Raw genomic sequence first — 15,228 nt, forward strand, 5'->3', positions numbered from 1 at the left:
TTGTAGGTTGCTAGTTCCTGCCTGAATCCGGTCCTCCTTTCCTGCCTGCGCTCCTGACCTCACCTGACTCCCTGCCCTGCTCCCAGCTTCAGCATTTACGGACTGCCTCCATACTGCACCATCGACCTTGGACTGGACTCAGACCTCGCCTCTCGGTTAACTCACGGGATCAGCACAGCTAGTGACAGAGCAGAAGCACCCAGGTTCAGACCTAGCCTCTCTGGGCAGGGCTGGGAAATATCTGTGTCTTTAACCCCTGAAGTAGGGATGGGAAGATCTGTCTATTTAGGCTTCCTTCGTTTCCCATTTTCTTAAATTCAGTTCTCTAGATTCCCCTTGCAATTGGCGAATTATTATTTTAATCCTCATGAAAATTCATCAGCGTTTGGGTGCAAACAGCTCCTATGTATGCAGTTTTGATTTTACACATTTTTGCAAGCACTTTCCCCTCATATAATGCATTTTTGTGTGTGTTATCTTCACGGACGTGTTGATTTTTATGTACACCTTCCTCCAATATTTGCATTTTGGCTGGCTGGAGAACTACCTTGCAAAATTCAAGTAAGTGCAAATTTCAGTGTATGGTTGTGTTTCGGTAAACATACTGATTCTGAAAGTATGAATAAGGAATAGATCCTCCCTTAAAATGCAGACTTTTAAACCCTTGCTTTTACAGCCATTGCAAGTCAGCGCAGAAGATTGAATTTGCACAAGCCAGCTTCCCATTTTCTGAGCAGATCACCAAACATTTGCATTCGAAAGCAGCTGCGGGAGGTAGCTGAGGGGGCGGCAGAGAGGTCCAGTCACAGATCTCCCACATCTTGTCTCTTTTGACCCTGTGGAACTCTTGACAATACTTTCAGGACAAAAACAGTGACCCTGTTAGGTTAAGTACTGCCCCCACCACCTACAGCCCTCCCATTTCTGTATTCTTGCATGCACGCCCTCTTTGCGAGGGGAGATGGGGCAGGCAGGGAGTAAGACTTGATACCAAGCCGCCTCCGTCCTGAACTGCAGAAGTGAAACTCAGTGTGGTCAATTCACTCTCTGTACCGTTTGAAACGGCACCTGTCTCTAAGGAAGAATGGGCACCCTTCCACGCGCACACCCACCCACCCCGATTCCTCTTATATTGCTTTGCATCCTTGAGTCTGCTTCTGTTACTCACGAGGAGGGGCAAAAGACGCTATGGCTGTGTGCAAACCACACACTTAAAGCACCCAAACACACAATAATATTGGGAATTGTCTGTTAAGGGCGCTGGGAATTGGAGTTCTGGGAGGGGGTAAAACGCAGCTCCCAGGATTCCTTTTGCTTTTTGGAGTGGGTGGGAATGCACTTTAAATGTATGGTATGTATAATAATGGGACGCGGGTGGCGCTGTGGGTTAAACCACAGAGCCTAGGACTTGCCGATCAGAAGGTCAGCGGTTCGAATCCCCACGACGGGGTGAGCTCCCGTTGCTCGGTCCCAGCTCCTGCCCACCTAGCAGTTCGAAAGCACGTCAAAGTGCAAGTAGATAAATAGGTACCGCTCCGGCGGGAAGGTAAACGGCGTTTCCGTGCGCTGCTCTGGTTCACCAGAAGCCGCTTAGTCATGCTGGCCACATGACCCTGAAGCTGTACGCCAGCTCCCTCAGCCGATAAAGTGAGATGAGCGCCGCAATCCCAGAGTCGGCCACGACTGGACCTAATGGCCAGGGGTCCCTTTACCTTTACCTATGTATAATAATAATAACAATAATAATAATAATAATAATAATAATAATAATAATAATTTATTATTTGTACCCCGCTCATCTGGGCAGCTTCCAACAAAGATTAAAAATACATTAAAATGTCACACATTAAAAACTTCCCTGACCAGGGCTGCCTTCAGATGTCTTCGAAATGTCAGGTAGTTGTTTATCTCTTTGACATCTGGTGGGAGGGCGTTCCACAGGGCGGGCGCCACTACCGAGAAGGCCCTCTGCCTGGTTGCCTGTAACTTGGCTTCTCGCAGTGAGGGAACTGCCAGAAGGCCCTCGGCGCTGGACCTAAGCGTCTGGGCAGAACGATGGGGGTGGAGGCGCTCCTTCAGGTATACTGGGCCGAGGCCGTTTAGGGCTTTAAAGGTCAGCACCAACACTTTGAATTGTGCTCGGAAATGTACTGGGAGCGTACGTTCACAACCCGATACTCCCTGCTAACCCCGCCCCTCTCTCAAATACAGCTTCTGATACATTACCCAGGCATTGCCTTAAGGACTAGAAACTTAAATGTCTGTTTTATAAGGAAGGCTGAGGCTGAAAGTCCTCACAACCCGCTAAGGGATATAACAACGCAATAAAATTCGAAACAGTAACAGTTCGTTGCACATTTATTCGGAATCCAATTAGAAGCATTCAGTTTAATTAATCCAACAAAATTAAAGAACTTCGTGCAGCGATACCAGGTGGTCCTATTTACATCTCTATTACCCTCCTGCTGCCCTCTTGCCTCTTAGCGCCCCCCAGGGGGGGCAATACCACCCACTTTGTGAACCTCTAGTTTAACTCTTAGGCGTTTTCTTGTATTCTCCCTAATATGTGTTGTGGTGGGTGGGTTTGGTCCTTGGCAATTTGAGATGTTTGCCTCCCTTCCCCCCTACTTTGTGTTTTAGCTCAGTAGGCCCAGCACAGTCATAGCAGCACATTAGACAATCAAAAGCTGACCACAGCGCTTTCAATTCACACTCTTGTTTTCAACAGCTGTCACCTCTTGACTTCCTCTCCCCCTTGCAAGTGTCCTCCTGGGTTGCTGGCGGAGAGATCAAAAGATTATATTGACTGAGGCTCCTCACTGCGGGGCTCTCGGCTCCTCCCATGCGCAGATAAGCCAGCTCTGTGCATCTTCTGCAAAGGGGGCAGGCGGCAGCTCTGACCCCAAGGCATTCAGATTTCGGCACCCTGGGCAGTTGCTTTGTGCACCTCTGGGACTGGGCCGGGCTTTGCAGCAAAAGTGGTGAGGGGATCTGAAGAAAGAAAGAAATGGGTTTCTGCACACTGGTGGCACCCGAAACAAACAAACAAACAAACAAACAAACAAAGGGTTGGGCTACAGAAGAGGCAAAGTGAATTTTGCAGAGGGGGTGTTTCCCCCCTGCATGTTAAATGTCTGATAGCTAAATAATGGTATAGATAGCATTAATGTTCCCAGCATAAATTCCTCTGGGAGAGCTGCAGCTCAATGGTAGATCATCTGCTCTGCTTCATCATCACCATCATCATCATCATCATATTATTATTTATACCCCACCCAATTGGCTGGATTTCCCCAGCCACTCTGGGCGGCTCCCAACCAAATATTAAAAACACAGTACAGCATTAATGTTATGTACTGAGTTGAATAGGATCCAAAAGGCAGCAGTCTGATTGGTCCTAGAACAATAGGATTCAGAATGCAGCAGTCTGATTGGTCCTAGAACAATAGGGTCCACAATGCAGCAGTCTGATTGGTCCACAGGAGCCACCCAATCCAGCTCCAGGTGGAAGTGAATCCGCAACCTGATTGGCCTACAGGTGAATCCCGAATTAGCCAATCACGTGGGGCCCATTGTGTAAATAATGTATATAAAGCAGACATTCTGGGGGAACTTCCATTCCTCCTCACCACTATGAGCTCAATAAAGAGCATGAAATCTACTCTCGACTCAGAGTATATTTCAATTAAACCTTAAAAACTTCCCTAAACAGGGCTGCCTTCAGATATCTTTTAAAAGTAAGATAGTTGCTTATTTCCTTGACATCTGATGGGAGGGCGTTCCACAGGGCGGGCGCCACTATATGCAGAACGTTCCAGGTTTAATCCTTGGCAACATCTCCAGAGGTAAGGCTGGAAGTGACTCCCTGTGCAAAATCATTGAGAGTCACTGCTGGTCAAATGTAGACACAATTATAATTGATTATTTATTTATACCCCACCTTTCCCCCCTGACAGGACTCAAGGACAGACAAAAAGACTACTGAGCTAGTTGCACCAGTATAACGCAGCACCCAACATTCCTGTATTTTCTCATATTGGTTCGATTCTGACTTTCAGCCAGGCGTGTTTAGCGTTGCAGCATTATCTTAATTTCCGGTTCGTGATTCAATTGTGATTTTGTGTGTGTGAAGAAACGCCTTTCCTTCGAGTAACCACGGGGGTCTAGCAATGAGGGGTGCCCGCCCCATTCCCTCCAATGCCGCCTGCGTGATGCTCACGACAGAAGCGACCCCAGCTGCGCTTATTATCACCTTTGCTCATTGCTCTGATCTTCTCCTGCCCTGAACTTTGAAGAGAGGGGAAATGCCTGAGGAGACATGCCAGGGCATTGGCAAAGCATCTCAATGACCGCGGAGCCTCCTCTGGTCTTTCAGAATGTCAACAGCTCTATGTTTTCGGTCCTCCACTTCGGGATTAAAGATGGCCCTCACCATCTCCCCTTCCTTTTGCAGTCACCGGGCCCCTGACAGAGCCACAGATTGCCTACGTGTGCCGAGAAACACTGCAAGTGAGTATGAACGTACGGGTGGGTCTTAGGCCACACACCCTTGGCAGCCATATTGTGGCTGGTGCCCACGGCACTTTGTCCCCCACTTGCTTTTAAGCAGTATCACACCACTTTAAACTGCCTCAATGTCTTCTTCTCTCAGTGACTCCTGAGTGGTTTAACAGTCAGGGAACGCTTGGGAGCTGTGCCTCCATAGGGAGAATAAGAGTCTCCTAACCATTCTTAGCTGTTTCATCAGTGTTTAATAAATAATAATAATTTTATTTTTTTTATATCCCCCTCTCCCCAGCCGAAGCTGGGCTCAGAGCGGCTAACAACAGTAAAGTAACAAAAGCATTCTAAAAGCATTCAGTTCATTCTAAAATCAGTTCAAAATCAAATTAATGGCAACCATTGGGCTAGAGTTCTGTGAGGATTACCAAAGGAGGGGGTCAGACTGCGCCTTGACCAAAGGCCTGGTGGAACCGCTCCGTCTTGCAGGCCCTGCGGAAAGATGTCAAGTCCCTCAGGGCCCTAGTCTCTTGTGACAGAGCGTTCCACCAGATTGGGGCCACAGCCGAAAAAGCCCTTGCTCTGGTTGAGGCCAGCCTAACCTCCCTGTGGCCCGGGACCTCCAAGATGTTTTTGTTTGAAGACCGTAAGGTCCTCCGTGGGACATACCAGGAGAGGCGGTCCTGTAGGTACGAGGGTCCTAGGCCATATAGGGCTGGTTAAAACCAGCACCTTAAACCTGATCCTGTACTCCGGGAGCCAGTGCAGCTGGTATAGCACTGGGTGAACGTGATCCCGCAGCGAGGACCCCATAAGGAGTCTCGCCGCGGCATTCTGCACCCGCTGGAGTTTCTGGGTCAGTCTCAAGGGCAGCCCCACGTAGAGTGAGTTACAATAATCAAGTCTGGAGGTGACCGTCGCGTGGATCACAGTCGCGAGGTCAGGGCGAGAGAGGTAAGGGTGCTATGGTGCTGCTTTGAATGTATGGTGCAGATAGGGCCTTTCTGAAAAACCCAGGAGTATCGACTGGTCCGAAAAGGTTGGCAAACCATGGTGTACTGTGTGCTTAGGAAACTATGGACAGCTTGGAGGGGCCCCTGAGAGTCTCCTGGTTCATGGGTCAAAGTTTTATTGCCCCTGCCAATAAGGGCGACTGGTTCCATAATGTGGGTCTTTAATTTCACCCTCTAGGGTCTGACGTATCTTCATAACCAGGGGAAGATCCATAGAGACATCAAGGTAATAACAGATCAAAACTTGGGGCAGGGCCTAGGCAAAGCAAAACACTTATTTGTGCAGTGCTCATGGGGCAAGATTCTTAGCTACTGCAGCTTTTGTTTTTTTACTCCTTGCCAGGAAATATGTCAGGCAGCGAAGGCTGCTTCGAACACAGAAAGGGCGCAGTTTCCCTCCTGAAAGTGAAACAGACTTTAAGCAAGGTCTGTGAGTGTGGCCCTGGGATGGTTTGTTCATGCTTTAAATCATCACAGCTGTGTTTACTGAACCGCCACCTTCCCATTTGCATTCTCGAAGCATGTAAACGTTAACTGCAAAATGAACCCCACCGTGACGGAACATGGATAAAGTCAGATTTTTAAAAGCAGCAACAGTGGCTGGTAGTCGTGGCAGGTCTCTGGCAGTGATATCAGATAGGCTCTTGGGAGAGGCAGAAAGGCCCCTGGCTGTCATTGGCTGGGCTGCTGTGACGCTGCAGAGGGGGCGGGGCGGTCGGAAAGTCCTAAGGCAGGCATGGCCAAACTTGGCCCTCCAGATGTTTTGGGACTACAACTCCCATCATCCCTAGCTAACAGGACCAGTGGTCAGGGATGATGGGAATTGTAGTCCCAAAACATCTGGAGGGGCAAGTTTGGCTGTGCCTGTCCTAAGGAAACAAGGGGACAGGATCTAGGGAAAGAAGGGAGAGGACGTGAAGGGGGTTTGACAAGTAGAACAGAGTGACATGAAGAGGAAGTACAGTAGCTCAGAGGAACAATGAGAAACACTGATATAGGAAGGAAAACCAGGTCATAAAATGTGCAAGCTGTAGTTCACCTGGTTGTTAGGGAAATAAAAAACTTAACATGTGGGGAATTCCTACCCTTAAAGTGTGGGGAAGAGCACTGCGTGGAACCCCACTTCAAGTGGCTGCCTCTAAAGGCAGTGTGGTGCAGTGGTTAGTGTCAGGCTAGGACCTGGGACCTGGGAGCTGAGGCTCCAATACTTTGGCCACCTCATGAGAAGAGAAGACTCCCTGGAAAAGACCCTTATGCTGGGAAAGATGGAGGGCACAAGGAGAAGGGGATGACAGAGGACGAGATGGCTAGACAGTGTTCTCGAAGCTACCAGCATGAGTTTGACCAAACTGCGGGAGGCAGTGGAAGACAGAAGTGCCTGGCATGCTCTGGTCCAGGGGGTCACGAAGAGCAGGACACGACTAAAAGACTCAACAACAACAGGACCTGGGAGAGACCTGGGTTCAAATCACCTCACTCGGCTATAAAGCTCAGTGGACCTTAGGCTGCGTCACTCACTCTCAGCTTAACCTACCTCACAGGGTTCTTGTGGGGGTGAAATGAGGAGGGGGAAGAGAACCATTTACCCCCACCTTAAGCTCTTTGGATGAAAAAGGTGGGATAGAAATAAATTATTTCCCCCCCCTGTCGCTTCACATTTCAGGGAGCCAATGTTCTCCTCAACGACCACGGGGAAGTCAAGCTGGGTATGTCTCACCATGTGTTTTAAGATTACCAGATCTGCCCCAGGGTCAAATCTAAATTTGCCAGGGTCGTGTGTTAAAGGGGATGGGAATTGCAGGTCTGCGAGGGGTAAACTATAGTTCCCAAGATTCCTGGGGTGCTTTGAATGTACAACAATATGAAATATGTATAACATGAAATGAATGTCAACAATATGAAATGTATAACAATATGAAAATAAAGGGGTCGCATCTCCAACACTGTTCCAACTCGGAGTAGACCCGCTGAAATAAATTGCCACAACTCAGGTCCAGACATTGCAGTGGGTTTACTCTGAGTAAAATTTAGTGGGACAGACTCCTAACATATTAAAATCAGTTAAAGTTATTTATTTATGACCAGAAGGAGATTGGGAGGTGGGGCTTGTGGGTTTTCTTAAAACCCACGTTACCTTTCCCCAGAATTTGAGCACTGTCCACATTAGTTGGTCCTCATTCTTCCATTTCTGTTTCTTCCATCCTGCATTCCAGCGGATTTCGGAATCTCGGCTCAGCTCAGCGCCACCTTTGCCCGGAGAATGTCCTTCATAGGGACCCCTTACTGGTAAAAAGGACCAGCTGTTTGGGGGTGGGTGTCGGGGGTGGGTGTGTCGCCAACTGGCTTTTCGAAATGGGTGGTGTCTGTAGATTTGAAGGCAGGGAGAGGGGAGTATTCCTCAGCCAGCCCACCAGCCCTTCCCTCTGTTGATGCATCCGTATTTCTAAACCTGGGCTACAGCCTCCATCAATCCAAGACGTCCTGGTCAATCATAGAGTTGGAAGGCACCCCCCGCTATGCCAGAATCTCAACTCAAGCATCTGCGACAGATGGCCACCCAACCTCTGTTTACAAACCTCCAAGGAAGGAGAGTCCACAATCTCCCCAAGGGAGTTCTTTTCACTGTCAAATGGCTCTTGCTGTCAAAAAGTACTTCCTGGTGTTTAGTTGGAATCTCCTCCCTGGTAATTTGAATCTATAGCTTTGAGTCCTGTCCTCTGGAGCAGGAGAAAACAAGCACGCTCCCTCTCCCAGGTGACAGCCCTTTAGATAACTGAAGATGGCCGACGTATCACCTCTCAGTCTCCTCTTTACCAGACTAAACATACTGAAATATACTCAGAGTCCTGCAGTGATTTCATGCTCTTTATTGCAGCTTGTAAAACAGTGATTCCTCCCCACCCCCCAAGCCTCAGGCCTTTATATACATTATTTACATAATGAGACCCATCTGATTGGCTGATTCTGCTTCCCTCCTGGAGCCTGATTGGTCTTCTCCTGCAGGCCAATCAGTTGTTGCATTCTAGGATCCTACCTGCCTAATAGGCTGATTAACTTCCTCCTGGAGCCTGATTGGTCTTCTCCTGCAAGCCAATCAGTGGTTGCATTCTAGGATCCTACCTGCCTAATAGGCTGATTAACTTCCTCCTGGAGCCTGATTGGTCTTCTCCTGCAAGCCAATTAGTGGTTGCATTCTATGATCCTATCAGCCTAATAGGCTGATTAACTTCCTCCTGGAGCCTGATTGGTCTTCTCCTGCAGGCCAATCAGTTGTTGCATTCTACGATCCTACCTGCCTATTGTTCTAGGATCCAAGCTTAGTATATAACACATACCCAGCTTCTTCAACCGTTCCTCATCAGGCTTGGTTTCCAGACCTTTGATCATCTTGGTCACCCTCCTCTGCACACCTTCCAGCTTGTTGATTTCCTTCTTAAAGGGACAATGGGAGTTGTAGTTCAAAAAGCACCAAGAGGGCACCAAGTCAGGGAGGGCTGTGGGTGGCATGCAACGGAAGGGGCTGCCTTTAATCAAAGTTGTGGTGAGTCCCGCCTTGTGCATGTGTTTCCAGGATGGCCCCAGAGGTGGCGGCTGTGGAACTCAAGGGCGGGTACAACGAACTGTGCGACGTTTGGTCTGTGGGGATCACCGCTATCGAGCTGGCGGAGCTTCAGCCCCCCCTGTTCGACGTACACCCTTTGCGGTGAGTTGCACATCCTCTCCCTTCTCTCTCTGGGCTGCGGGAGGTGGCGCAGGACAACCGCCTTGGTGCCAATGATTTAATTGGGAGTCGTCTGAACATGAAGTGAGATCTCCAAAACCTGGGGGTGTGGTGTGTGTGGTGGTCAGGTGGGATTGCTATGAGGAATTATGAAAAGTGTAGCAAGCCATTGTGTCAGCAATGAACGCATTGCTTTGACTGGGCTCGAGCCATTTGACATGATTTCTGATCGAATCCCACAAGCCTCTGCACCTCTGCCATTTTCTCTCTGCCTGACAGTCACGTATAGCATTTTACACAGACCAGTTGCTTCACCAGGCATTCTGGGCCATAAAGATAGAAGGTAGCTTTGATGTAGATTTTGTTAATCTTTAGGTAGATCTTAAGGGCCAGGAAAGGGATGCGGGTGGCGCTGTGGGTTAAACCACAGAGCCTAGGACTTGCCGATCAGGAGGTTGGCGGTTCGAATCCCCGCCACGGGGTGAGTTCCCATTGCTCGGTCCCTGCTCCTGCCAACCTAGCAGTTTAAAAGCACGTTTAAAAGTGCAAGTAGATAAATAGGTACCGCTCCTGCGGGAAGGTAAACGGCGTTTCCGTGCGCTGCTCTGGTTCGCCAGAAGCGGCTTAGTCACGCTGGCCACATGACCTGGAAGCTGTACGTCAGCTCCCTTGGCCAGTAAAGCAAGATGAGCGCCGCAACCCCAGAGTCGGCCACGACTGGACCTAACAGTCAGGGGTCCCTTTACCTTTTAAGGGCCAGGAAAAGAGTTCACAAGGAGATGGAAAATACTGTCTTCCATTGCCATTCTTCCTTTCCTGTTTATGACCTCTGGGATTTGCTAAATGCATTCTTCCTTGATTCCTGTTGTATTTAAAACCTAAAATATGTATGCATGCTCAAAGTAGTATTTGTAGTTAAAAGGATTTCTCTGATCTAACTTTGTAGGTTTTTTTGAAATGCTCAGAGGAAATCTGATTGGTTCTTACGAGCGCTGTGTTAAAAGTTCTTTTGTTAATAAAAGGGACCTGGGCCAGGGTGTGACAGATTATTATTCGCACTTCCTCCCAGAGTCTTGCTGGCCAAGCCTTGTGTGTATTTTATTAATCAGGGTCCAATCCTTCCTCGCCTTTGGAACGCAATGTGTGTGTGTGTGTGTGTGTTGCTGAATAAGAATTGTGGCTGACAATGTTGGACGGGCAGGGCTTCAAACTAGGTCCTTGCCTCTCCCTGTGACTAGCAGAATACAGTGGTGCCCCGCAAGACGAATGACTCGCTAAACGAAAAACCCGCAAGACGAAAGGGTTTTCCAATTTTTAGCGGCTTCGCAAGACGAATTTCCCTATGGGCTTGCTTCGCAAGACGAAAGCCCATAGGGAAATCTCCGGGGACAGTGGGGAAGCGCTGCGCACCTTCCCCTCTGTTCCCGGACCTGTCCTGAAGACTTGCGGTGGGAGGAGGGCTTTCCTCCCCACCGCCAACATTCAGAAGGCTGTTCTGAAGGCTGGCGGTGGGGAGAAAAGTCCTTATCCCCCCCGCCAGCCTTCAGAAGAGGTCCGGGGACAGACTGTCCCCAGACCTGGTCTGAAGGCGGTCTCCATAGGAACGCATTATTTGATTTTCAATGCATTCCTATGGGAAACCATGCTTCGCAAGACGAAAAACTCGCAAAAAGAAAAAACTTGCGGAACGAATTAATTTCGTCTTGCGAGGCACCACTGTAAATTATGCAAAATAAAGGGCGGTTGTGCAGCATTCATGCCAGCAACAGAACCCAGCTTTTGTGGGTGCAGAATTCAAGAAAGGAAGCACGAGGCAAGGTTTGGAGAAGCCTGCTCATGAGCAGAGAAGGGTGTGCTTACTTCCTTGTCCCACCTCACAGGGTCTTGGTGCTGATGACGAAGAGCGGCTACCAGCCCCCCAAGCTCAAGGACAAAGCCCGGTGGTAAGTCCAATTACATGCTCAACAATCGCAGCATTGCGGCGAGGGCGAACGACCTGAGGAGTGCAGCACGTTTCGCGTTATGATTAAGATTATTTATTCAGTTTTATCAGCTGCTTGTCACCCAAAGGTCTCCAAGTGACTTATAGCACAAGGAAAGCATAAATATACCGTATTTTTCGCTCTATAGGACGCACTTTTCCCCCTCCAAAAATGAAGGGGAAATGTGTGTGCGTCCTATGGAGCGAATGCAGGCTTTCGCTGAAGCCTGGAGAACGAGAGGGGTCGGTGCGCACAGACCCCTCTCGCTCTCCAGGCTTCAGGAAGCTATCCGCAAGCCTTTGGAGCGCGGCGGGAGTTCCCGCTCGGCTCCCAAGGCTTGCGGATAGCAGCCTGCATCCTGAAGCCCGGGGAGCGCTGCACAGCACACCCCGGGCTTCGGGCAGATATCCGCAAGCCTGGGGAGCCCAGCGGGAGTTCCCGCCGGGCTCAGAAGGCTTGCGGATAGCAGCAAGCTCCGGGAGCGAAGGTGAGGCTCCGCGCAACCTTGCCCCCGATCCCAGACCCATTCTGGGGTCTGGGGAATCTCGGGCTTCCCCCGCCCCAGCCCCGTGGCTAAAAAGGAACAGTTTCAGGTTAAGAACGGATCGCCAGAATGAACTTAGTACTTAACCTGAGGTACCGCTGTATATTATACCACAACAGTCTCAGGAAACTTTGGCAGCAGACTAGTGAAAAACAACACATTTTTAGTCTGTCAGAAGTCTGGGAAAAACAGACCAGCCTTTACTCAGGGGTCAGCAAACTTTTTCAGCAGGGGGCCAGTCCACTGTCTCTCAGACCTTGTGGGGGGCCGGATTATATTTTGAAGGGGGAAAAATGAACGAATTTCTATGCCCCACAAATAACCCAGAGATGCATTTTAAATAAAAGCACACATTCGACTCCTGTAGAAACATGCTGATTCCAGGACCATCCGTGGGCCGGATTTAGAAGGCGATTGGGCCGGATCCGGCCCCCGGGCCTTAGTTTGCCTACCCATGCTTTACATGGCACTGAAAAGAAAGCAAGGAAGACCTAGGCAGACCTTCAGCAGAGACGGACCTTCTCCTCAGAGAGCTACAATTCCCAGTGTTCCCTTTGATTGATTATCAAACCGTTCTGGGAACTGTAATAATAGTAATAATAATAATAATAATAATAATAATAATAATAATAATAATAATAATATCTTTATTGCCATTGCCCCCTCTCAGGGACAACAAAATTACTTGACTGCTCCATAAAAACACTAATTAAAACAATACAGTATAGTACAGCAAGGAAGATTAGATGACTTTCAAAGTCCAGGCTTCCCATTCAGGGCCGAGATCGCTCTGGAGAAGAAGCTGTTCTTAAGACGGCTGGTTCTTGTCTTCATCGTCCTGTATCTCCGTCCCGACGGCAGGAGCTCGAAGAGACAGTGACCAGGATGCGATGGATCTTTTACTATGTCCAGTGCCTTCCTATGGCACCTTGTGGCATAAATCTGCTCTAAGGTGGAAAGTGGGCAGCCAACAATGCTCTCTGCTGCCTTAACAACTCTGCACAACCCCACCCTGTCCTGGGTAGTACAGCTTCCGTACCACACACATAAGCCATAAGTGAGCACGCTCTCAATGGCACAGTGATAGAAGGCAAGCAGCAGTTTCTGCGGAAGATGTAGCTCTCTTGAGGGGAATAGGGAATCCATTGCAACTCTCAGCGCTCTTAAACTATACTTCCCATAATTCTTTGCAGGAAGTCCTATGACATTGCTTTAAATGCATAGAGTAAATAGGGGATGTGAGTCGGAGCTTACAGCCATAAACTCTCCTTGACCATGGGTGCTCCTGGCCCCACAGGAGTCAGGCCTTTCATATTATAACTCTATATTTTCATCCATTTATCAATTCATTTTTGCATATTCTTATTAACTTTGTTGCTAATGCCACTTATTTTCAGTATAAGTGGCATTAGCAACGAAGTTAATAAGAATATGCAAAAATGAATTGATAATGGATGAAAATATAGAGTTATAATATGTTAAGATATAGAGTTAAGATAAACAAAAGAGGGTAAGGATTTGCTGATTTGATTATTTAAATGGGAATACAAAAAGGGGAGGTGTGAGGAGGCCAAGGAAACAAGCTAATGAGTTTAAAGTTACTAAAAACGGATTTGTTTTTTAATTCTTTTCTATCTATTTGTTGTTTGTATTTTGTATTTTTATTCTTCTTTTTTCTCTTTTATGTATTTTTCTATGTTTTCTTTTTTGTATCTTTTTCTTTCTATGTGACTTTTTTCTGTTTTGTAAACTTATGTTTTTGTAAAATCTCAATAAATATCTTTAAAAAAAAATAAAAAAGGAGTCAGGCCTTTCACCACTTTGTCAAGGTGACGCTGACCAAGAATCCGAAGAAGCGTCCCACTGCCTCCAAGATGCTGACCGTAAGTTTCCCAGTTGCCACCCCTCCCTTCTCTGCTCATGAGTCCCAGGGAGGGGCGGCTTTTGTAATCAATTTCCCACTAAAACAACACATCCAAGGTGGCTTAAAAGCCTTCCAAATGCGCATGGGGGGGGGGCGTACTGCTATATAACCACACCAGGTACAGTCTTCGTTTCAAGTTTATCTTGTGTTGTAAACAAAAATCTGCCCTTTTTCCCTTATGGGGTATCCAAGAGCCCATATAGAGTCCTTACGTGGGTTCCCTGTTGGTAGGAGAAAATAACAGGCCAGCCAGAGAATATTGAGAAGCAAAGCAGCTAGCAAGCCTGATCTTTCTTGAACTGTTGCAACAGGGTGCTCCCCTCACCCGCAGGAAAGAAGGAGGACCCAGAAAAATGGCATGCAAGGCCTTATAAAGACTTTTGAAATTGCCACCCTGTAGATCAAGACCACCCCCAGAAACATCATACTTACATCACAGAAGGGGTGTAACTTAAGACCACCCCTCTGATACATCACACAAAAGGCGGTCTAAAACAGAAATTTGAATATTGTTTTTCTCCTGTTGTTGTTTATCTGCTGTCTGGCAGGCTACTTGATTGGATTGCCTGCGGAGCCTGGCCAGTCTTTCGTAGTGATAAATACATAGTTCTTGGGCCATGTCACAGGCTCACACCCTATTCAAACACAGACATACACTTAAGACAGGATTTGTGAAGGAAAAGACAATGGGGAGGTTTCCCACTTTGACCTTGTAGAGAAAACATTTCCTCAGTTTGGGAATCAAAATGGCTTCAGGTTGGTCTTCCTGTGCTGATCTATGTACGTGCGGTTATGAACATTGCCATATATCTAAGACCTCAAAATTCCTATCACACTTGCGCTGCGGAAGAGGCAAGCTGTACTTTGCGACACCTAAGCGGCTTGCCTCTTCGGCATAATGTCGGAAGCTGTAAATATGGCTATCTCCCTCTCCTCCTGCCGTGGCTCTGTCCCTAGGATGGATTCTAGCTATCTCCAACTCATCCCTTCCTTTCACCAGCACCAGCTAGTTTCCCAGGAAAGGCTCAGCCGCAGCCTGACTCTTGAGCTCCTGGAGAAACTGCGCAACCCTGACAAACTTTCCAGCTGCAGAGGCGAGCCGGATGAAGAGGAGCAAGAGGTGAGAGCGGATGGGATGCGGTTGCAGAAGGGCAAAGAAATGAACATTGTGGGCTTGCACTTACTCCTCTGCTGTCCCTTTTTTGTGGTGCCAAAAGCCTCTTCTGTTGTGCCCATGAAGAGACCCCTGTTTTCCCCACATGTATGTTGCAGTTTCATGATAAAGCCTGTTGTCTGTATTATATATGCGGCAAACAGCTGAGGGTTTCCGTTCTGAAGCGAAACATTTATATTTGCAGCTGCGGAAAAGAGTCCTAAAAGCAAGCTGGTTTTCTGAACAATGTGTCGCGCAGTTAAGCCACTTAATGCAGGAAGGATGAACTGTGCGCAATAGTCAGTTGTGCAATAGCAAGCCGGCCAGCATTGAGATGGGGAACAAAGATGGACTGGCAAAAGGCAATGTCTCCCAAGGCCAAAAATGACTC

At 48.1% G+C, this 15,228-nt stretch overlaps 1 protein-coding gene across 3 annotated transcripts in view; it reads left to right on the forward strand.

Annotated features, from left to right (window-relative positions):
• MAP4K1 (mitogen-activated protein kinase kinase kinase kinase 1) overlaps positions 1-15,228 on the forward strand; it is a 72,695-nt gene that overhangs the window by 26,167 nt on the left and 31,300 nt on the right. For all 3 annotated transcript variants that reach the window (XM_083626991.1, XM_083626990.1, XM_083626992.1), the window contains 8 exons: positions 4,454-4,509; positions 5,692-5,739; positions 7,177-7,219; positions 7,727-7,799; positions 9,085-9,216; positions 11,115-11,177; positions 13,562-13,643; positions 14,685-14,804. In XM_083626991.1, coding sequence (XP_083483117.1) covers positions 4,454-4,509; positions 5,692-5,739; positions 7,177-7,219; positions 7,727-7,799; positions 9,085-9,216; positions 11,115-11,177; positions 13,562-13,643; positions 14,685-14,804 — 617 coding nt within the window. The remainder of the gene's footprint in view (positions 1-4,453; positions 4,510-5,691; positions 5,740-7,176; positions 7,220-7,726; positions 7,800-9,084; positions 9,217-11,114; positions 11,178-13,561; positions 13,644-14,684; positions 14,805-15,228) is intronic.

Source organism: Podarcis filfolensis (genome assembly GCF_964270895.1).
Source record: "Podarcis filfolensis genome assembly, chromosome: 8".
NCBI classification, from domain to species: domain Eukaryota; kingdom Metazoa; phylum Chordata; class Lepidosauria; order Squamata; family Lacertidae; genus Podarcis; species Podarcis filfolensis.